The 23086-nt window shown below is 39.4% G+C and overlaps 1 protein-coding gene across 4 annotated transcripts in view; it reads right to left on the reverse strand.

The window, feature by feature from the left end:
* The window catches only part of KDM6A (lysine demethylase 6A), a 207830-nt gene that overhangs the window by 84772 nt on the left and 99972 nt on the right, over positions 1–23086 (reverse strand). For all 4 annotated transcript variants that reach the window (XM_042458871.1, XM_042458870.1, XM_042458869.1 and 1 more), the window contains 5 exons: positions 18712–18832; positions 12926–12980; positions 8993–9027; positions 8595–8688; positions 973–1099 (listed from right to left, as the gene is read on the reverse strand). In XM_042458871.1, coding sequence (XP_042314805.1) covers positions 973–1099; positions 8595–8688; positions 8993–9027; positions 12926–12980; positions 18712–18832 — 432 coding nt within the window. The remainder of the gene's footprint in view (positions 1–972; positions 1100–8594; positions 8689–8992; positions 9028–12925; positions 12981–18711; positions 18833–23086) is intronic.

A 23086-nucleotide genomic window follows, 5' to 3' on the forward strand; every position in this document is an offset into this window, starting at 1 on the left:
ATCTGCCGTACTTACTCAGCCTATTTAACTGACAGTATTAAACAATACATGAAGATATAAAATGAGCCATAACAAAAAATTAAAACAATTACAATGTGATCACCTAATTTCACATAGAGGTTTTCTTTTTATATTTTTCCTGCCCTAGATTAAATGGAAGGAACCTGCTCATAGCCTCCATAAGATAGAGCTAATGTAAGCCACAAAACACACACATGGACTTCAAATAAATAGCTTGCTCAATCTGGGTAATCTTTAATATTAAACAAAGGCAAATGGTCTGAGGATGTCAAGGCTTACTGGGTTGAAGTTGTCAAATTAATATATTCGTAAAAACAGTGTACCATCCCAACAAGACCTGAAGCTTTTCAATTTTACATGAATAATACACACAACAAGCCACTCTGAATTTTTTTTAACTGCTGATGTAGGTAATGCTTTTACACAATCAATCAACTTCAGCTATTACTTTTATAGACTGCCAATTGCAAAGGAAGAAGTGAAAAAACTACATGAGAACAACACAACAGACACTATTTCACCAAAGCACAGGACTATGTTCTATGACTTGCCAGGTGCTTGACATCCCTCTTGATTTTTCTCTCACAACTGAGAGCAAAAGCAGAGGCATATCAAGCCCTTATCATCAGGCACAGATACTTGATGATGTCTAGCCTGAACTAGAACAAAAGGAGAGTAAGAGCAAAGCACCTAGGATAATTTCACACAATTTTCTCTAAATACCCACATGCAGAACTGTTAATGAGTTCATCAAAGTCATCTACTACACCTGCCATGGGCAACCACATACACATTGCAAAAAATGTATTTTAACAAGAAAGCACTTTTTTACCTCAGATCAAGTACTGACTGTACTGCTTTTATTTTCAGATTAAATCAGGTATTCATTAAATCAGAGTATGTTTTTGCCAGAACTCTCAAAGTGCTTATTATTGTTACCACCCTTTTTACCTTCCAAGGAAATACCAGGACTGGCCAGAGTTGGGATCTGCCTCTAGAGACTTCTGGAGACACTGAATAGCATAGTTTTCCTTGGTGGCTTTGTCTCCTAACTGATCCACTGTGTGGTGCATCCAGCCTAAGAGGGAAAATGCAAAATATTTATGTGTGTGTGTGTGACAGTTAGAAGAGAACAAATAGTTTTTCGTTATGAACTTTTAGAATTTTTATTGTGAGCAGAGCTAATTTCATAGTGAGAATAACTGTTTTATTAACAAAAGAAAAATAGGAAACTCAAACCAATCTATCAAGTGAAGGCATAGTGAAAGATGACAATAACAATGTCTTCAAGAAGAAAAACATACACTGCACAGTTCTTCAACAGAATACTCTTAGCAGGACCTACACTTAGGGTTGCCATCCCCGAGGACCTCCAAACCGGGACAAATGTAGGACAATGTTTTAAAATGTAGGACTTTTTTTTAAAAAAAAAAATTCCTGGCCAGGAAATTAAAAAAAAGGTCCTACATTTTAAAACATTGCCCAATGCCTCGCTAGGGCCTGGGAGACAGCGTCTCGCAGGCCCCAGCAAGGCCCTGGAGGACTCCATGATCACGGAGCCGCTTGAAGGCTTCGCCGGGGCCTTGGGAGACAGTGTCTCCCAAGCCCCCGGCGAGGCCTTCCAGGGCTCCGCGATCGCCGTTCCAGGCTTCCTCTCAGGCTGGGAAGGAGGCGGAGACCGGCTCCCATCGAGGCGATCGCCGCGATGGGAGCAGTCTCAGCTTCCTCCCCGGCTTTGGAGCAAGCCTGGGCCGGCTCCCAGGCCGGGAAGAAGGCAGGGGCTGCCCCTCATCGCGGCGATCGCCGCAGTGGGAGCCAGCCTCCGCTTCCTCCCTGGCCTCGCGGAGACCTTGGAGGACCCCGTGGCCGGAGCTCCGACTGCAGAGCCGCCTCCAAGGCCTCGCTGGGGCCCGGGAGGGAGCGTCTCCGCAGGTGGAGCTCCAACCGCGGAGAGCCCTCCCAGGCCTCAGCAAGGCCTTGGAGACGCCGCTGGGGCTGAGGTGGCCGCGGTGGGCGGGGCCATCCCAGTTTGGGCGCCAAACCAGGCCGGGATGGCACCGCCCAAACCGGGATTGTCCCACCCCCCCGGCAGGATATGGCAACCCTACCTACACTTGAATTAACTGGGCAAGCAGTCCATTCAGTTCAGCATTCAACATCTCATAAATTAGAAAACAAATAACATTATACTGTCGGCCCTCCTTATTCACTGATTTTTTATCCATGGATTCAAGCATCTACGGCTTGAAAATATTTTTTAAAAGGTACAAATTCCAAATAGCAAACCTTGATTTTCCATCTTATATATGAGATACCATTTTCCTTTTCCATTGTATTTAATGGGACTTGAGCATCCAGATTTTGTTATCCATGGAACCAAATCCTAGTAAATAACAAGGGCCCACTGTACTTTTCTATTTACACTAGTTTTATATGGTATTATGGAGGGCTTCAGTAAGTTAGCAGCTGTTGGTATTAACCAAGTGTTTGGAAAATGTCCAGATCTCTCCATATCTCTTTTTTACATGAATCTGATCCAAAATGGGCCACCTGTATATTTTTCATCACTTCCTATCCCAACAAACCAGGTATGAGACTTTTGAAAATGCATTGAATGGAAACCTAATTCTTAGACTTCAGAGAATCATAGAAGGCAGCTCATGATTTGTCTAGTCCAGGCCTACTCAACTGGTATGGGCCAGTGATAATCCCTAAGTTATTGGTTGCCAGGCCAAAGCAGATTTCTAGGAAAAAAACCTGTTGTACTCAATGGACATAAGCACAGTACTGATCCATGGTGTATGGGGGGGAACCTCTTGCTCCCACATTAGATAGCTTAGGCAGTGATTCCCAACTTTCCTAATGCCATGACCCTTTAATACAGTTTCTCATGTTGTGGTGACCCCCAACCATAAAATTATTTTCGTTGCTACTTCATAACTGTAATTTTGCTACTGTTGTGAATTGCAATGTAAATATCTGATTAATTAATTAATTAATATTTAATTATTATTAATGACAAATTATTAATAATTATTAATAATCAATATTAATACTATTAATTCCATCCTCCGCTGCCACCACCCTACTCTTTCTTGGGAGAAGGCCAAGCCGTGGAGGAGCCTTGAGCAGAGAGACCAGATGTCATAACCAGAATGGAGGGAAAGCAACCACAAAATGTAGGACATTCAAGAAAAATGTAGGTGACATTACAAAATAAAAGCTAAAAACAATCATATAAATTCACAAAATGTATAAATATAAATGCACAAAAACCTTCCTGATGCCCCCCTATGCCATTGCACTCCCACCCCCTCTGGCAGCCCCCTACTTAGAGGTGACAGTCAGTTGAAAAAGCACATTTCATTCTGGAAGAGAAAAATACTTGAGCAGTTTGCACTCTATGTCTTTCCAATTTATAATAACAGCTAAAAAACTGAATAATGGTTAATAGCATATGGGCCACTTAGGTCCAAAACACACTGCAGAAATAATCCAGTTTGAGGCCACTTTAACTGCCCTGGTTCAATGATAAGAAATTCTGAGAACTGTAATTTGTGAGACATTTAGCCTTCCCTGTCAGAGGGTTCTGGTGCAACAACAAACTACAGCTCTAATGTTCCCTAGCACTGAGCCAGAGCAGTTAAAGCAGTCTCAAAATGGATTATTTCTGCAATGTGTTATGGACCTTACTTTTAAAAAAATAGTCCAGATTTAAATGTTCCTTTAAAATTATTCCCATCTCCTAGCTATGAGATGGTTGGAGGGAAATGAGAAATTGTTTAAGGGAAGGACTGTCAATACATTGGGTGATGCATTTTGGGGTATGTACAATTTGTGGCCAAGTGGCCCTGGGCAGGTCACACTCTCTCAGCCTCAGAGGATGGTAATGACAATCCCCCTTTTAAAGAAACTTGCCAAGAAGACCCCATAAGGTTGCCTTAGGTTTGCCATAACTCGGAAAGGACTTGAAGACATGAGAACAACAACAAAAGTCTTCAATTATTTTGTAGTTAGTACATAGGAATAGGAGTCAGCATGATGTAGTGGTTTGAGTGTTGGACTATTACTTTGGAGACCTGGGTTTGATCCCCCACTCTCCTATGAAACCCATTAGGTGACCATGGGCAAGTCACACTCTCTCAGCCTCATAGGAAAGCAATGGCAAATGTCTTTCAAAGAAAGAAATCTTTCCAAGAAAACCCTCATGATAGGAGCACCTTAGGGTTGCCAAAAATCCAGAAGAACTTAAAGGCACGCAACAACAAAAAACATGGGGGGGGGGAGAGAGAGAGAGAGAGAGAGTGGAGGAAAGGGCCAAAGAGAAGCCCTCCCTCAGATGATGCCCCTTAGCCAGGCACTCTCTGGCCCCAACTGGGCTGCCTGGGTCACTTCTCTGAGATGGAGACAACAGTGGAGGGGACGCAGGCCGTGGCGATGCTCTGTCCTTCCCTTCTCTTCCCCTGATCACCCCTCCCTCCAAACCCAGGCAAGGCACAGACAGGCTGTCCTCTGTCTCCCCAACGGGCCCCAGCTGCCCAGCCCAGCCCAGCCCGGTGCCCTTCTTTCTCCCCTGCTGCTTCCTCTGCTTGCATGTCTCACCAGCTGCTCCTTGCAGTGGAAGTTGAGCAACCTCAAATGGAGAACGTTTTGCAATTCTTCCCAGACCCCTCAGAGAGGTTATCTCTTTCCTGTGGGCCGCCAGGAACGGGGGGGGGGCACTAAGACTCTTAGGCAACCCCTGTGATAGGGACATTTTATCCCCAAAGGGGTCCCAACCCACAGGTTGGGAACCACTGATCTAGCCCAATCCCCTGCCACTTAATGAACATACAGCTTCCTTACCTAAATGGTGTTCTCTAAATTGTCATCTCTGTGTTTGCCCAGAGGAAGGTCACCACTCTGGAGGACTCAGAAGTCTGAAACGTATGGCCCAAAAGAAGCAGCTTCTGGCCACTTTGAGGGTATGGCATTTATATAACGCATGCCTCAAAGCAACCAGAAGCCACTTTGAGGCCACCAAAGACAACCTAAAGCCATCGTAAAAAGGAGCCATTTAAAATTCAGCTCCTGGCAGAAGCCAGCATAAGACCATTACCCCCGCCCACTTTGGGAGTGGGCTGTGCAGTCACCACAATCCTGGCCCAATTGCAGCTGGAGGCTGCTCTTTTTCAGCTGTGTGCTTCACCCCAGAGATTCTTATTAATGAAATCCATGAATCTTCAAATCCATGAAAGGGAATCCAGCAAATGGGAGGGACCATGTATACAACTCTCTCGCCTAGTCCTCATAAAGCTTGGTTTCATCATCTTGTAACATCTTGATCATCTTCTTCCATGTTTATTTGCTGACATCCTTCCTAAACTATGGTGCCTAGAAATGGTTAGAGTAATTCAGTAAAGGTTTGACTAAAATAGAATACAGTGGTACTGTTACTTCCCTTGATTTTGGATTTTATTCTATTTCCCTTGATATGAACATTGATACAGTACTGTTGGTGCAGATTACCATTGTTCTGTCCCCCCTTTCCCCGCATCACAGTGATGATTGCTATTTAACTTGTGATCTATTAAGAACTTTAGATTCTTTGTATAGAGACTATTGACAAGCTAGGTGTCAAATATCATATTTTGTAGAAAGAATTTTTCTTCCTAAATGCAGTATCTTACATTTATCACTGATGAAATTCATTCATTAGTTTTAGTCCTGTTCTCCAATCTGTTGAATCTTGATTCTATCTAGGTATAACTATCACTCCCAGTGTGGCATTACTTTAAAACGTGATGAGTATGCCATGTAAATATTACCATAATCCAAGTATATGTGCCAATCACAGAAGAAGGGGAAGAAAATATTGAAAGATTCTATGAAGGAGTCCAGGAAGAAAGTGACAAGAGACCAACACAGGACTTCAAACTAATCATGAGTGACTGGAATACTAAAGTAGGCAGCAAAGAAGAGTCAAAAATAGAATGCAGACTAGGTGTAAGAAATAAAGGAGGAGAGCAACTAATAGAATTTTGCAACTCCAACAACAATCTGTTCATTGCAAATATAGTGGGACTTTGGTATCTGTCTGCTTTGGAACCCCACCATCCTACCCCAAAGATACAAAAAATACGGCCCACAGGTGAAGTCCCATTGTTCCTAATGGCATTGCAGCTGCGTACATGCGCCGCCACTGGGGACAAAGGGGGCTGTCACTAACGGTGGCATGGCTATGTGCATGCACTGCCATTGGGGATAACAGGGGTTTGCCGTCCGAGGCTGCTTAAATCCGCAGATGGCAAGTCTGCGGATAATGAGGTCCCACTGTACCTGCTTCATACAACCAGAAAGGTGACAATACACATGGCCATCATCAGATGGTCAATACAAAAATCAGATAGATTACATAACTGGAGGCATAAGATGGAGAAGCTATATTCTTGCAGCTTAAATTAGACCAGGTGCTGACTGTGGTACAAATCAGGAACTACTTATATCAAAAATTAAAGTAAAGCTGAAGAAGAATGCAAAAACAGTAATCGTACCAAAATATGATCTCAACAGAATTTACAGACAATGTAAGAAACAGAGTTGAACTATTAAGCATAATCGATCAGGAACCAGAAGAACTATGATCAGAAACCAGGGACATAATCAAGGAATAATGCAAGAAGCCACTTTCAGTGAGCAAAAAAAGAGAGGAAACACAGTGGATAACAGAGGAAACACTTCAAGCAGTAAAGGAAAGCAAAGAATTAAAAAATAAAATAAAAGGGAGCTAGGAACAAAATCAGAACCAACGACTAGTGTGCAAGGATAAAGAGGACTACTATAATAACTGATGCAGAAAAATAGAAGAACAAGAGATCTCTTCCATAAGATAAGAGAACTTAATAGCAATATATACCGCTTATCAGCGAACTAGCATTCCCTAAGTGGTTTACAATATGTAGGCCAATTGCCCCCAACAAGCTGGAAAGCTGAGTGGACCTTGGAGCCTTGCCTGAGATCAAACTCACAACCTTGTGGCTGCAGTACAGGCATTTAACCAGTGCGCCTCCAGGGCTCCTCAAAGGGAAGTTCAAACCAAAGACTGGAATTTTCTATGATGGTGATGATGATAATGATAGTGATGGTTATATTTATTTCTATCCCATTTTCCTCCCAAGACTGGGACTCAAAGCAGCTTACAGTCTAAGAAACATTGTACAATTAAAAATCTACAAAACTGATAATTAAAATTGTTTTAAACTATTACAATATTAAAAAGATCATTCATTTAAAAATAGAATACAATTTTTAAAAGATAAAATCACTTTTAAAAACCTTACACTTTAAAACAATACACCATCCTCAGGACTTTAAAACTATTTCTTTTTATATACAGTACCTGTCTAAACAAAAAGGTCTTAGCCTGCTGGCAGAAGGATAACAAGGAGGGGGCCATTCTGGCCTCCCTGGGAAGGGAATTCCCAATCTAGGGTCAGCCACTGAGAAGGTCTTCTCTTGCGTCCCTACCAACCATGCTAAAGAGGACATACTCCAAGACCAAAAAGAAATAAAAAGACATATACAAAATACACATAAGAGCTATATAAAAAAAGATGGAAAAATAAATGACACCGACAGTATTGATTCCAGTGTTAACTAAAATATGCCAATAAATATGGAAAACAAAACAGTGGCCAGCAGAATGGAAACATGTAATATTCATCCCATCCACAAAAAAGAGACACAAAAAACTGCAGCAACTATAAGACCATAGCATTAATTTCCCATGCAAGCAAAATTATGCTTAAAATTCTGCCATTTTTCAATGGTGCTCAAGCATAAGCACTATTTGTCTTACACGGAGGAGTCCAGAATGGATCCCCACATAAGGCAAGGGCACACTGTAATAAGGAAGACCAAGGAAGAAAATGCAACCAAGGAAGAAATTATGCATGCGTCCTATGAGTCCGGAAGCCACACCAAAGCCACGCTCCTGTCCTTAGGACTGGAGTGTGGCTTTGGCGCGGCTTCTGGACTCTTAGGATGCATGCATCATTAAACAGCATATCTCCAAAGTGACCTGAAGCAGCTTTATTTTGGTCTGTCTGTACAGGGCTAAAAGTACACATGGTTGGCACTCAAAGCAGCACTGAAAGAACTCTCAAGAAAACTAGGTTATGAACTCAGACAGAATTTGTTACAGTCCAACTCTGCCCTCCCATTGAATGAAGTCCTTAAAAATGAAGTATGGCATCTACTACAAGACTCTTTGCATGCTGATATTCCAGACTAACAAAGTTATGTCTTTGAATTCTACCCCCACAGAAAAATGAGAGAACATGGTTGGAAAAAATTTGAGCAAAACCCCTTTCCCCAATTATGCTTCCATTTTACATTTATACAGTAGACAGGAGCAGGCTCATATATCTTTTAATGAAAAACAAAGTATAATTTATTTTATTTTGTAATTTATATTGAGTCTGGGTTAGTGACCAACTGGATGTACCATAATGTCCTGATAACTTAGCTGTAGAAAAGTGTGGAATATAATTCCTATTCCCTTCTCCTCTTTCACTTTCTATTTATTTACATACCTAACTGCTGTAACACAGTTGCTTTCACTTGTGCAGGAAGATTTTCAGTCTGCAAAAGTTGTTCATATTCCTTCTTTGCCAAGTGATATTTTCTCTTAAAAGGAACAAGACATATTTATAGATATAGCAGCTCATTATTGATAAATTCTGGTGATAATATTATTAAAAACAAAAACATAAGTGAATGTTAATGACACGCAACACTGCAATAGAACAATGTTTCACAGATAAATAAAACTTGTATATAGTTAAATGAAAACACTGTGTCTCCTTTTAAACATCACCGATGAGTATATTCTCTCAGTAGTGATAACATACATTTTGAGTTCAATTAAAGTTGCTATAGAACACTGTTATAATTTAACCAGTTTCATTAATTAAAAGGATTATGCACCTACCTGGGTTTCATATAAATGGGCAATGTGAAACCGAACTGGAAAAGTAGGGAAATAACAGTATTAGGAACAGGAAATTCAAGGTAAAGAGGCAATCTACACATCTGCAAGTTTGTATTTTTGTTTCTGGTTTATGCGTCATAAACTAAGGGAAAAAGAAGTGAACGTAGAAGGTAGATGGTAGAAACCCACTCTCCTTTGCTGAGAAAGGCAGGCAGATGAATCAAAATAATTTGCAGTTTCACCTCCCAAAGTTACATTGAGGCTGAAAAGACACAGCCATGCAGGCCATTTTGTCATTACATCCCATCTGCAGTATGAGATGCCACACAAGCTTTATACTACTAGGACAACGAGCTGTGCAGGCTAGGGAGAGAAAGTACTCTCCAATTTGTTTGCCCTCAGATTAACATGAGATCATTGGCCACTATTCTCATTGGGTTTCAAATGAAGTGTGTCCTCTTAGGCCTTTGTCTGAAATTCTCATCTCACTCCAGTCATATCTTTAGGGACAGAATGGATCTAAGTGACAGAATTAAAATAAGATCGATATAATTTCCAGTCAGCTGTCCACTTTCACGACGGCTAGGGGCACAAGACCTCTGTGAAATTGAAAAAAACGTGAATAAGAGGGGAAAAGCAGGAGGGCGTGTGCATGCTTTTCTCCCTACCCCCTTGCTTTAGCCAGCTCAGGGATGCCAGTTATAGCACCAGAGAAGGCAAGAAGGGTGTGCAGATGCTCTTCTCTTCCTCTCCGTGAGCTGTAGCTGGCCTCCCTCAACTGAGTAAAGCACAGGGGAAGCCAGGAGGGGTGCACATGCTCCTCTTTCTCCCATGATTTAGCTAGCTGAGGCAAGTCAGCTAAAGCATGAAGGAAGGCAGGGGGCATGCACACACCTTTCCTGTCTGCTCCCTCCCTCCTGGGCTCCCCCCCCTCCTGGGGAAAAGCCCATGAAAGAGGAGGAGGAGTGTGTGCATGCATGTGCATGCAGGAACAAACTTATGACTACTCAAATCCGCAAGTGTTTAACTTGCACAAATTGAGGGCTGACTATATTTTAATGCCTCCTGCTAAGTAACAATTAATTAATTAATTAATCAATTTTTATACTTCGCAAAGAGAGCCAAGGTGGCTCATAAGATAAAAACATTTTTTAAAAAACTTTACAATAAGAATTTAAAAACAGTTAAAATCATCCAATTAAAACAGTATAAAATTAACATTAAAATGTACTAAAAGTTAAAAAGATAACTAAAACACATACCCCATATAAAAACCACCCTGTCATGATTATTATGTTTAAAAGCCTGCCTAAATGAAAATGTTTTTGCTTGCCAGCAAAAGGCAAGCAGGAAGGGGAAAAAATCATACAATTAATAAAATACAATTGAAGAATAAATCCGATAAGAAATTATTTATGAGTACAAACACAGCAGATGGACTCTGTAAGACAAATGGTGGTGCTGCTTTTTGATGTGTTGTTTGTGACTTATGGTAACACTAAGGTGCACCCATCATGGGGTTTTCTTGCCAAATTTATTCAGAGGGGTTTGCCTTTGCACTCCTCTGACCTTAAAGAGAGTGTAAGTTGCTTAAGGTCACCCACTGAGCTTCTATGGCTGAGTGGGAATTCAAAACTGGTCCCCAGAGTCACAATCCAAAACTCAAAACACTACACAATACTCATGGAAATTAATGAGTTTAAAAATTTTTATGCAAAATTATATAAATCAAAACTGTCTAAATCACTTCAAATGAATCTATTTTTGGATACTATACCAATAAAATTAATAAACAACATTCAGATTTTTGAATCAATGAACTACAGTCAATGAAATCTGACGTAATTTAAAAAATAAGTTGGGTAATCACCTAATTGATGAATTGTCATCTTTAAACATTTTAAAGATGAATTAACTCCTTTATTTCTTAAATTAATCAATGATGTCACACATGGATAGTCAATGCTGAATAGTTGAAAACAAGGTAGAATTGTACAGCAGTTATACCAAAACAAGGGGGAGATCCATTGCCAACAGCATACAAATCAATGATGTTACTGAATGTTGATTAAAAAATTCTCTGCCAACTATGGTTCAAAACACACAGCAGAAATAATCTAAATGTCTCACAAAACTACAGTTCTCAGAATTCCCTAGCATTGACCCAGGCAGTTCAAGTGGTAAACTGGATTATTTCTGCAGTGTTTTTTTTAACCTATGAAATATAAGTAAACCCAAATTGTATTTCTTGCAGTAATTCAAAAATGCAATCACAATCACACTCAATCTGATCCAAACATTTTAAAGAATCTAGTAATAATAAGGACATAGATGTGTTGTGCGTTAGCATGGTAAATAATACTTAACTTTCTTATTACAGCTGATAAATGCCTTGCCAGCTTAAAACCAGTTTGGTCTTCTGAAATATTGGTACAAAACATACTGCAGAAATAATCCAGTTTGAGACCACTTTAACTGCCCTGTGAGACATTTAGCCTTATCTGTCAGAGCGCTCTGGTACCACAATACACCACAATTCCCAGGATTCCATAGTACTAAGCCAGGGCAGTTAAAGCTGCCTCAAATTGGATTATTTCCGCAGCGTGCTTTAGCGCATAGCTGGCTATGCTGCAGTCCCAATCTGGCTTCAAGACACCCATTCCGCCGATCTATTTTGCCCCTTAGTCCTTCTTTTCACAATAAATGAACAAGCATAAAATAAGAAAGGGAGCCACCAAACATGTACAAATAATTGTAGATAGATATTTTCTGAAAATTGTGTTCATTCTCTTGTCTACCTACAGGTCCTATCAAAATAGATCCTCATTTTGAAGATGTCCTCAAATATACTCAGGTAGATCTATCTGTATGGGAGAAAAAGGTGCTGAGGGGATAGAGGGAAGCTGTTCTTCAGTGGCTTTAATTTTGTTTCTACTATAATGAGGAAGCTGTTAGAGCTAATGGAACCAACATGTAGAATTTGTTAATTCACATGGAATTTAAATCATATTAATGAATTGTACAGTGTGAACTCTTCCCAATTGTTGGGGGCTCGGTTTCAGGAGGTCCTGCAGATGGGAAAACACAGATGTTCAAGCTCCATATTATTCAATAGGCAGCAATGTGCATGTGTTTGTGTCCATGAGCATGTGCTGTCATTGGATAATAAGGGGCATGGCAAGCAGCAGAATCTCCAGTCCATGGATAGCTCATGGATAGCCCAATGTGGCGGACCCATGGTAATATCATTTTACCTTTCTGAATACACTGGTACCCCGGGATACGAATGCGCTGCGTACAAAATTTCCGGGTTACGAAAAACACTCCATTAAAAATAATTTTTCCGGGTGGTTACGACGGTTCTTCGAAAAAAATTTTGGTGCTTTTCGGCGCTTTTTCGCACCAAATCGCGGCTTTCGCTATTAGCGCCTATGGGGCTTCAGCTTGCGAATGCTTTTCGGGTTACGAATGGCACCGCGGAACGAATTAAATTCGTAACCCGGGGGAGCCCTGTATACAGAAATTAAAAGAAACTAAAAGGAAACCAATAAAATAAATACATATATACTTTTCTAGTGTTAAGTCCTAAATGAATAGAAGATTAATAATGGTGCATGGAAGGGAACAAATTCCATCCCTCCTCCCTCCAATTTAAGTTAGTGCTTTCTACTGAATTCTATGAAAAGTGTTTGTGGAGATTTGAGTGGAGCTTTCGCCTAAATTGGCCTTCAAGCTTAAAAAAAAATATGACTACACTTGTCCCCCCACTTTTGCAGCTTTGTTTTTTGCATGGGCCTGTTCCCCCCCCCCCCCCCGGGCCTTCAGCTGTCTCCACAGAGGTCCCACCCCCAGAAGTCCCTCCCTGGCACCAGGTAACAGTCAGTGTGGGAACACCTTTGAGTCTGGGCACAGGGTCTCTATTGCAATACTTACTTTCAGCATTGGACAAAGTGCAAGGATTGCAGTCAACCAAAGCCAACTGAAGATGCTGCAAAAGAAAAGAGAAATAAGTGTATTCTCTGATCAAAGTCCTGAATTATTTGTCTGATAAGATAAAATAATGCTAAGTATATTTATCTTTGAATAGGCCCAACAGAAGTAAAATGTTTATGGCTAGGACCTAAATACAATTCTTAATTCTAATTAGAGAAGACCCTTTGAATCAGTGGTATTTACATAAATCTTGATTTATCAACTTTCCACTGATTAAATGGACATCTGTGATTGGGACTGACAAACAAATGGTAACACAGTATATGCAGAGCAAATATCAGCAATTAAATGATAATGTGGAAACAGGTATTAATTCTGAGATTAAGATGGGCTGCAGCTATTTATTATATCTTGCTGTCAGCAGCTTCTTAAAAACTGCATTGAAATAAATAGTACAATTAAAAGCACACTTATCAAGATATAAAAATACATAGAAACTGCTGAACTGGTCTCACTTTCAAAATTGATATTTCTAAACTACACCTCACCATCGGAGACAGAAGATTTATCTTTAACATTGAAAAGATGAATCAATTTCATTTCATTTAAAAATGTGATATTCCATAGGCTGAGACCCTTATATACTGAGTAATCCAACATGAATACTGAATTTCATACATTTTGCTAATTCATTTCTATGAATAATAAAACCATACAGTGATACTTGTTTTTCTGGAGATACAGTATTTGATTTTAGCTGACTATATATTATCATTTTCAACACAAAAGAAAAAACAGATACAACTGGTTGATATTTAAGAGGAAGTAACTGATACAAAACCACCTCTGTTACCTAAGGAAACCCTAAGAAAATTCATGGGGTCACCAGAAGTTGACAGGCAACTTGAAAGCACTTAAAAACACAATGGGTATGAACCCATTCTATTAATGTATCAAAATAACAGAATGTTACTTCATACTGTAGGTATGTCTTCACTCCATTATATAAACGAAGCACTCTACTAAGAGACTTTTAAAAACATTTTTTTCCAGTAACAATTTAATGAAGATATTTATTAAGGTAATCAAGCAAAATTGGAAGCTAAGAACAAGATGGATTATAAAAACCAGGGCTGTTGCAGCCAAGATATATATGAATAATATTACAAAATAATACTGTCAAATTTGATTATGCAGAAACATGTTCATTTCTTGGCAACTGTTTCTCCACTGAACAATAAATTATAACATCAAGCTGTTTGCAAGCATTTCTCAGAAAACATATTGTATTTTAACCTTGAAAAGTATAAAAGTAGCTCATGAATTAATTGTCCTTTTCTAAAATTCAGGGATTATAAAGGCTGCAATACACTTTAGATCCTACAACAGCCTCAACACCACTGATGTACCTATATTTTTCCAGCCCTGAATAAGCAAAAAATGTGAAAAGATCATGATGCATTTTTTCATAACAGAAAATATGATCCTTTGTTTATAGAGGCCATACAAAAATGAGTACATATACCTTTGTAAGATACAAAAATTGTACTGAGCTCACCCGTACTTCATATGACCCCAACCGGGGGGGGGGGGGGGGACGGGACACCAAGAAAGGTAATTCGTATGATTATTACCAAGAAAGGCTATTTAAAGCAAGCCGATTAAATAAGCAGTGTTTAATATCAACTTAAAAATGGGTCCAATTTTGAAATAGCAACCACCAATGAGGTTCCAAACATTTAAACAGTAGGAACATATTTGTATTATTCAGTCTCACCACAATACTATAGCACAATTTCAAAATCTCAGAATATTCAAAATTACAAAATGCAGTGTTAAACCAGAACTATTTAGCACAAGACATGATAATGCTGATCACAATCAAAAGCATGCAGATGAGTATTATAAAAATAAACCATCTATTGTAAAGGTACACCCAATTATTAAAGCACATACAAGAACAAACCCAGTCATCCAGAACAAACCAGCATATATAGCTACATTAAAGCGCTGAGATTTTCTTCTGCAGTATTCCATTAGAAAAATAGCCATGTAGAACAACAGAGTTCCTTTGTCAAAAGACAAACTATTTACTGTCTTTGGTATCATAAACTACAAATGTATCAAATTAAATATCCAGTTCCAAATCTCTGCAGCAAACAGAAGCCAGCAAACATCTGCATCTCTCAAAAATATTGCAGTACTGAAGCTGGCTGCTGCTGTGTGAAATAGTTATTATGCAGGAGAGGCCACTGCAGTTCAGAGACAACATTCAATACCTCAAGGCAGACATCCGTCTACAGAAATTCAAATCGCAAGTAAAAGGACTTACCTAAAAGACACTAATTTCAATGTTTAAATGTGGTGGCATTTTTTGAAGCATAGCAGCTGAAGCCAATGACATTATTTGATTTGTAAAGAATTATGAATCAGGATATTTTTTTTCCTTCAGAGCCCCTGTCTGCTGACGTGATTGCAGCAAAAGCTGCTAATGTTATTCTACAAAGAATCAGAGGTATAGTGCCTAGGTACCTACAAAGCTTTTAATGATATCCTACACAAACAATGTGTCTCCATAGCAGTGTACATGTTTAACAAGCCATTGAGAAACAGACCTCTATTTCTCAGTTTCTCCTGTTCTATTTTATTTCAACATGCTTCAAAACTACCAGCATATAATAGTACTTTGTCACATGAGTAAGATAAATACTCTAAAAGTCACCGGAAAACACTTTTGGACATAGTTCAACTATCATGATGTTCTGGCACTGGGATTTTACATTTTCATCCCTAAACTGATGCTATAAGATTTCCTAACAGGCTGTTTAAATAGTCTATGTTATGTAAGTGAAGCCATCATTAGAAAGGTGATAATTCTGACATGAACTTACCATAATGGGAAAGCCTTATCCCAGCTGAGAACAACTCCTAGAGATGGCTTTTCTAACTGTATGACCTATGTGTGATGCTTGATCCTAAGAGCTGTCTTTTGTTCAGATAACTAGGACACAGAAAGCCTTGTATAATCAAAATACTGGCGAACAGCCAAGGCTCCATCTGACAGGCATGTTGAGGGTAAGGGTGGGAGGACGTGCAGCACACGCTGCTAAATCAACTCATTAGTTTGCTCTCCAGAGTCCTTCAAAATCGGAATTAATTCATCTTTTTTAAAGAAAGGAGGCTTGTAAGGCGTAAGCACTCTTTTTCACCCTACGCTGCACAATCAAAACAGAAGAATTTACTACATAAATAGGATAAAAGAAGGTGAACAAAGAACTTCATTTGCATAATATGAATAGAACAGGTCTGGTCTAAATAATCATATGGTCAGACCAAATGTTTTGCCCACTGTTGTAATATTCTATGTATGCAATAACTGTATGGTAGTAAAGTAATTTTGACAATAGTTAGTTGAACATACACTTTTTACATTCAACCAAAAGGCCTCTATGATAGCGTAAGCCGAGCTTTGATGTAAAGCACATTTTCTAGTTACATGTTTTTGATTGGGGTGAGTAACTGTAGTGGAGACCAATTTCACTTCCCCACCACTTTACAAGTATTTTGTGCCAACAGTTGGACAAATTATTGGGCTGGAAGTGAGGCAAATTTTCCTTCAGTTTGCACCTCTGAGTGTTTTGGTCAATTTTTGGGTCACTTCAGTTTGGGTTTTTTTCTAAATGTTGAGAGGGGGGAATAAGTGTTTTCAGGCACATCAGTACTCCAGGGCACATTTTAGCACATGTTAAAGGTGAATTTTTACCTGAAACATATTTTTAACTTACAGGGTTTGTGGAACTGAAGAGGTACAAAAAATGGGCTGAAGTACACAAGGCTCACAAGGAAAAAGCTCATACATTTGCCATCCCTCATCTCTTAACCTTTTATCCTTCTTTACTCTTCCGGGTCTCTTATTCTCCCACCAATTCTACAACCTACTGTTGCACTCTGTGCAACACACATGTACTTTCTACACACACCCTACTTCCCAAAATGCAGCCAAAAACAGTGGAGATGAAACAGGGTTTTTAATTTTACCACTCGTTTTATTATGGCTATTGCCCTTTTCTTCTGGAATCTGCCAAGAGATGAAGCCATTACTTTTTCCATACAAATTAACTTTCAATTGTAAAGCACAAGCACCTCTTTTTAGATAAGCTAACAACAGGCTAAACACTTGTCAACTGGAACACAAAGTTTATACATAATTGTGACTAACCAACGGGATAGCTTTATCCCAACCCTGAGAGCAGCTCTTAAAATACTCTCTGTTCTACTACCATAAGACAAAAGGGTTTTAAACCCTTGAGAAACTGACAGAATTTCCAAATCTTGATCCTTCTGTGACAGAAGAGAGAAAGTAACTATCAAAAAGGAGGAATAAATTTTCAAGCAATATTTCTGAAAAGGGGGGGGGAATTAGGTGCTGACATGTTTACTTTGCAGTGGCAAATACAGTACACTGATAATTGTATGGGATGCTCCACTCAAAATATGAAAAACATTGGGAAAATGCCATTGACTTTTTAAGAGACTGCACCGTGTATGCAGTGCTGCTCATGTGAGACTTCAAAGATGCCATAAATTTACAGATTTTCAACTAGAACCACACAAAGATGCATTTCAACAACTTGGATAACAATATAGTTTATCATGTTAAAATCTCACTAATTTAATAATCTTTTATTATAAGAATCAACATCCTTTATCATTTGTTATTCTATAGTGTATCTACACATCCATGACATACAATTACAATAAAATTTCAATTCAATCTGATGGAAAATCAAGCAGCACATGCCTTAAGGACATCGTACCTCTGACTTATTGTACCTCTGACTTGCACATCATACACTAGAACAGTTCACCTCTGACTTATACACCATAACATCATACTCTAGAACAGTTTACAGTCGACCCTCTCTTTTCATGGTGGATCTGTTCCAGATTTCCCCCCATGCAAAAATGGAAAACCGCCTGTATTGAAGCCCCACTGGCTTGAATGGCAGCGTTCACCCCATTTTGTCCCCCTCCATTTGTCACATGCAAATGGGTGAGGGACACAGACTTCAAGTCCGCAAAAACTGAGGGGCAATTGTATTAGTATTTCCTCAACAGAGCAAATCAAGACTGAACTGCCCCTAGAAGCCAAGATGACTAAACTGAGACTCTTATACTTTGGGCATATCATATAATGTCATGACTCACTAGAAAATACAATAATGCTTGGTAAGGTAGAAGGCAATAGGAAGATTGCATTACAGATGGATAGCCTCAATTAAGGAAGCCACAGCCCAAAATTTGCAAGACCGGAACAAGACTGTTGATGACTCTGAGGTCTCTCGTTCATAAATTGAAGTACTCCATGGCAGTAAACAATATGAACATTCTTATATGAAGTTTCTCCAAATCAAAATACTCAACATAATTCTTTTCCACATTTTCAGTCTTTACTGGCTTCTCAAAACATTAGTCATACTACCGTAAAAAGCATAATAGGTTTCAGGAACACTTTCTCCCAGCCTCTCGGCATACAGGAAAGTAAAATGTTGAGCTAAATAATTACACATTTATTTCAATAAAGGATATCTACAAATCTACAAAGAAGAATCTGTTAACTCATAAACAGTTGTTAATTTCTCCTGAAATACAATCTCAGGGGCTAAGCAGCAACTGAAAAATACAATAAAACTCAAGTAAAACATATACATTCTGTTGTAGTGCAACAGGAAACAAGTACAACATGCAGCAAACGTCAGTGTTCATTTTTAAAAAAGAACTCTTACCTTAAAACTAGACTCAAAATCTGTGTTCACTTTGAACATAAGCCCAAGTCGTAAATGAATTTCCTTGGCGCGGCAAAAGCTGGGATCAACATAAAGCACCTCCCGAAATGCTTTAATTGCCCTGGGGGGAAAGCACACATATACATATATACTGAAATGTTCAAATGATATTAGTTTTAAGAATCATCTATGAGGAGCAGCACACTATGCTTAAAAAAAATTCACTGGAAAACAGAAATACAAAAAAGCCCTTTTAACAATATACCTCAATGCAGATGTTCCAGAAGGACTATGAGTAAGTCATGGGTGAAGATGCTCCCTTCTTCTATCTCTCATAGCTTTTTTTTCAGCTTCCCCATTTAGTGCTAAACAAATTCAACTTCTGGTTTTGACTTAAAGAAATTATACAGTTTGTCTATTTGGATTTTACAAAAAAATATAGCCGTGATTTTTTTGAAAAGGGGAATCTGGAAGCAAAATCAGGAGATAGGGGAAATTCTCATCCACAATCCTCTAAATAAGCTTATGTCATAGTTGGGTCCCCAAATATTGTTTGACTATAACTCCCATTATTCCAGTTCATTGGTGATAAAGGAAGTTGGAAATCTCCCTAGCCTAGATTGAGAAAGACTGCTCTAAACTATGGTTTGAATATTATCTAAATTAAGCCACTGAATTAAGTAAAGGTCAAATAAAGGGACAAAACAGACTGCCCAAAAATGGATTGGGGCCACCGTGGCAACCACAAGTTGTAACCCCAATACATCGTTCTGACAGTCCGAAAATAAGTGGCAAATTGCCACTCCTTTTTGCACTAGTAAAGAGCCAACTTTTCCTGCCCCACCATGACTTTATGGCGCTCTTGCAGCGTGTAAAGAACACACTGCTGGAATGCCTGGAAGCCAGCCCACGTCTGAGCTGCCGGGCATCTTCCAGGCATCTTGGGAGAGTGCATCATGTGTATGCCATGTTCCGAAGCCAGGTGGAAACCAGCTTTTTATGCCAGTCTGTTCCGGATCAAAGTTGTCTTAAAAACAGATTCCATTTAAAATCTATTGAAGGGATAAAACATCTATACATTTTATCCAATCTGTCTAACAATAAGTACTAGTGCAAGACAAAACTTACAATTTAATATTATTATTATTATTAAACTTTATTTCTATAGCGCTGTAATTATACACAGCGCTGTACAAAGTCGGTAAAATTAGGAGTAAATAAAAGCCTGCCCAAGGCGTACACTCTAAGATAATAACAATTAAATAGAGGAATAGATAAAATTACCATGTAGGAAAAAGAAAGACAAATTAAAAACATCAAATATAAAAGCAGATCACATCACATCAAACATTATCAGACAGCCAGATGACAATCACAAATTCCCTGAGAACGCTTCCCTAAACAATATGGTTTTCAGCTCAGCCTTAAAGCTGGTTAGGGAAGTGATGAGCCGTGCATGCAGAGGAAGAAGGTTCCAGGAATGAGGGGCAGCAAGAGAGAAGGGGCGGATCCGGGATGGGGCAGAGGAGATCCTGGGTTGAAAGAGGAGACTTTGGCTACCAGAGCGGAGAGTGCGAGTAGGGATGTAGGGAGAGAGAAGATCAGTTAAATAAAGAGGGGCCAGTCCATGCAGGGCTTTAAAGGTGAGTAGCAGAAGTTTGTACCTGATGCGGAAAAGAAAAGGGAGCCAGTGAAGGGAAGACAACAGAGGGGAGACATGATCATAAGGGAAGGGCGAGCGAGTGAAATAATGTGTGCAGCTGAATGCTGAACAGAAATTAATGGGTGGAGGTGAGAGAGAGGAAGCCCTGCCAAGAGGAGGTTACAGTAGTCTAGTCGTGAGACCACTAGGGCATGGACCAGTGTTTTTGCGGTAGAAGCTGAGAGGTATGGACGGATTTTGGCGATATTATAGAGAAAAAATCTACAGACTTTGGCTGTAGTCTGGATCTGGGGGATAAATGACAAAGAGGAGTCAAAGATGAAACCAAGACTACGGGCTTCCTGGACCGGCTGGATAGAGATGTTATTGACAGAGATAGAAAAGGAATAGTGAAGGGTGGGTTTAGGAGGGAAAACAAGAAGCTCGGTCTTTGACATATTGAGCTTCAGATGCCGATGGTGCATCCACTGGGAGACAGCTGTTAAACAGGATGACACTTGCTGCTCTAGCTCTGGTGAAAGATTAGGGGTGGAAAGGTACAGCTGGGTATCATCAGCTTAAAGATGGTAGGAGAAACCAAAAGCACTGATAAGTTTGCCAAGGGAGAGTGTGTATAAAGAGAACAGAAGGGGACCCAGTCTGGTACATCTCAAGGGTGCCATATTGGTGAAGGCTGGTCTTTTACAATTACTGCTGTAATTGCTAGAATAATGAGACCTTAACATCCTAATATTGATAGGAATATGCATTCTAAATATTGCTACCTTTTAAAACCTTCGGTACTACTGACAGAGAGCCAGAATGGTGTAGTGGTATGATCATTGGACCACAACTCTGAGACCAGGGATCAAATCCTTGTTCGGCCATGAAAACCCACTGGATGACCTTGGACATGTCACACTCTCTCAGCCTCAGAGGAAGACAAAGAGCAAAGACTCTCTGAACAAAATCTTGCCAAGAAAACTCCATGACAGGGTTGCCTTATGGACACCATAAATTGGAAATTGCTTGAAGGCACAAAAGAACAACCAGTGACAGAAAATGCAGATTTTACTACAGAGTGGGAAATAGCTACACCCATATGCTCATAGTGCTTAATGAAGTATATATGTAATGTACAGTGGCCCTCCACATTCACTGGGGTTAGGGCACAGGATTCTTATGAACGTGATAAAACTGCATATTAAAAAACCACTATTATTTTTACCTAAGAGAATACCTCTCTGGGAATCTCCAGGTCCTGCAGTGCAACACTATGATTGACATCTGCCAGAAGTTGATCATAGAATCATTTTCTATAGTAACATCTAGGTTCTCCAGGACAACTCTATGGTCAACGTCTGGCAGAGTTATGCTGAAGGACCTAGGGATTCCTAGAGGGAACATATTAATCAAAATCACAAATAATCAAATCTGCAAAAATCAAAGCTGCAAATATGGAGGGCTAAATGTAAATGTAGACATAACAGGTCTTTCTCTGTGGCAATGCCTCAGCTATGAAACCCCCTGCTCAAGAAAGTTAAGCTGCCCCCCCCTCCTTTTCAGCTTCTGGCTGGCAGCCAAAACAGTGTTGTTCCACATGGCATTCAGTGTTTCAAAATGCTGTTTTAATTGTTTCAAAACTGAATTCCAGGACTATTTTCACACTGCTTTTAGGAATTTTAAAAGAGTATTTTAATGTGTTTTTATATTTGTATTGTTTTAATTGGTTTTTATTTGTTTATCACCTTGGGAGCCCTTTTGGGCTGGGAGACAATACAGAACTATTTTAACTAAATAAATAAATAAGTGTGGCATTTGGATGCATTCATGTTCATTGCATTCTCTGAAGTGAAGCTGTATTCGGTTCTCATCAAATGGTGGGTGTCAAAATGTATTACTCAGCTAAAAAGTACTATTCTATTTGTTTTGAAAGAAATGATTAAGAACTGTAGAGCATGTGAATTTTGTAATGGAAGATGAAATTTCTCATCTCTAGGTCAACAATTCAAGTTGACCCAGAATATTGAGCCTTTTGAAAGTCATTACCTGGGATGGCTATTCAAAAAAATTGGTAAAAGAACATACAGACTCTCCAATTGTCTTTGCATCTACCTGCCGCTTCTTTGTCTGTGTACAGTTTCTAGCTGTTGGAAATAATACATTACAAATTTTGCAAAAGTAGACATCTTGTCAAAACTTCCTTATATAACATATGAGTTTTTCACTGCCATCTTCCTTTCCTTAAACATGCTAGAATATTGATTCCATAGCAGTTATGAAGTTAGTTAGGCTGCCTGCTACTCAACCTCCTCTCCCAGCCCACCTTCTGGGAGAACCAATAGGTGCACCAGGATGATGGGCCTCACTGCAGTATGAACTGTTACGTGGTTTCCTTCCACACCTCACAGTGAAGCTAGCAGGCAATGCGTTGAGATGGGCTGATGATAATAGACCTCCATCCCCAACGTTCTTTATGAGGAAATCCCACTCCCAATTGCAGATATCATATACCTGCCCATTTTTCCTAACAATGGATCTAGCTGAATTGACTTGCCCATGGTCAGACTGTGAACTCCATGAGAGGGAAAGAATGTGAATCCAGATCTCTTCAGACCAAGTACACTATTTTGTCTACATGCTGCACCAAAGGAGCACTGGTGTTTATCACACGGAGGTTTTTGCAGCTTTTTGCAGCTCAGATTATTATTATTATTATTATTATTATTATTA

Source organism: Sceloporus undulatus, chromosome 3, assembly GCF_019175285.1.
Source record: "Sceloporus undulatus isolate JIND9_A2432 ecotype Alabama chromosome 3, SceUnd_v1.1, whole genome shotgun sequence".
In the NCBI taxonomy this organism is placed as follows: Eukaryota; Metazoa; Chordata; class Lepidosauria; order Squamata; family Phrynosomatidae; genus Sceloporus; species Sceloporus undulatus.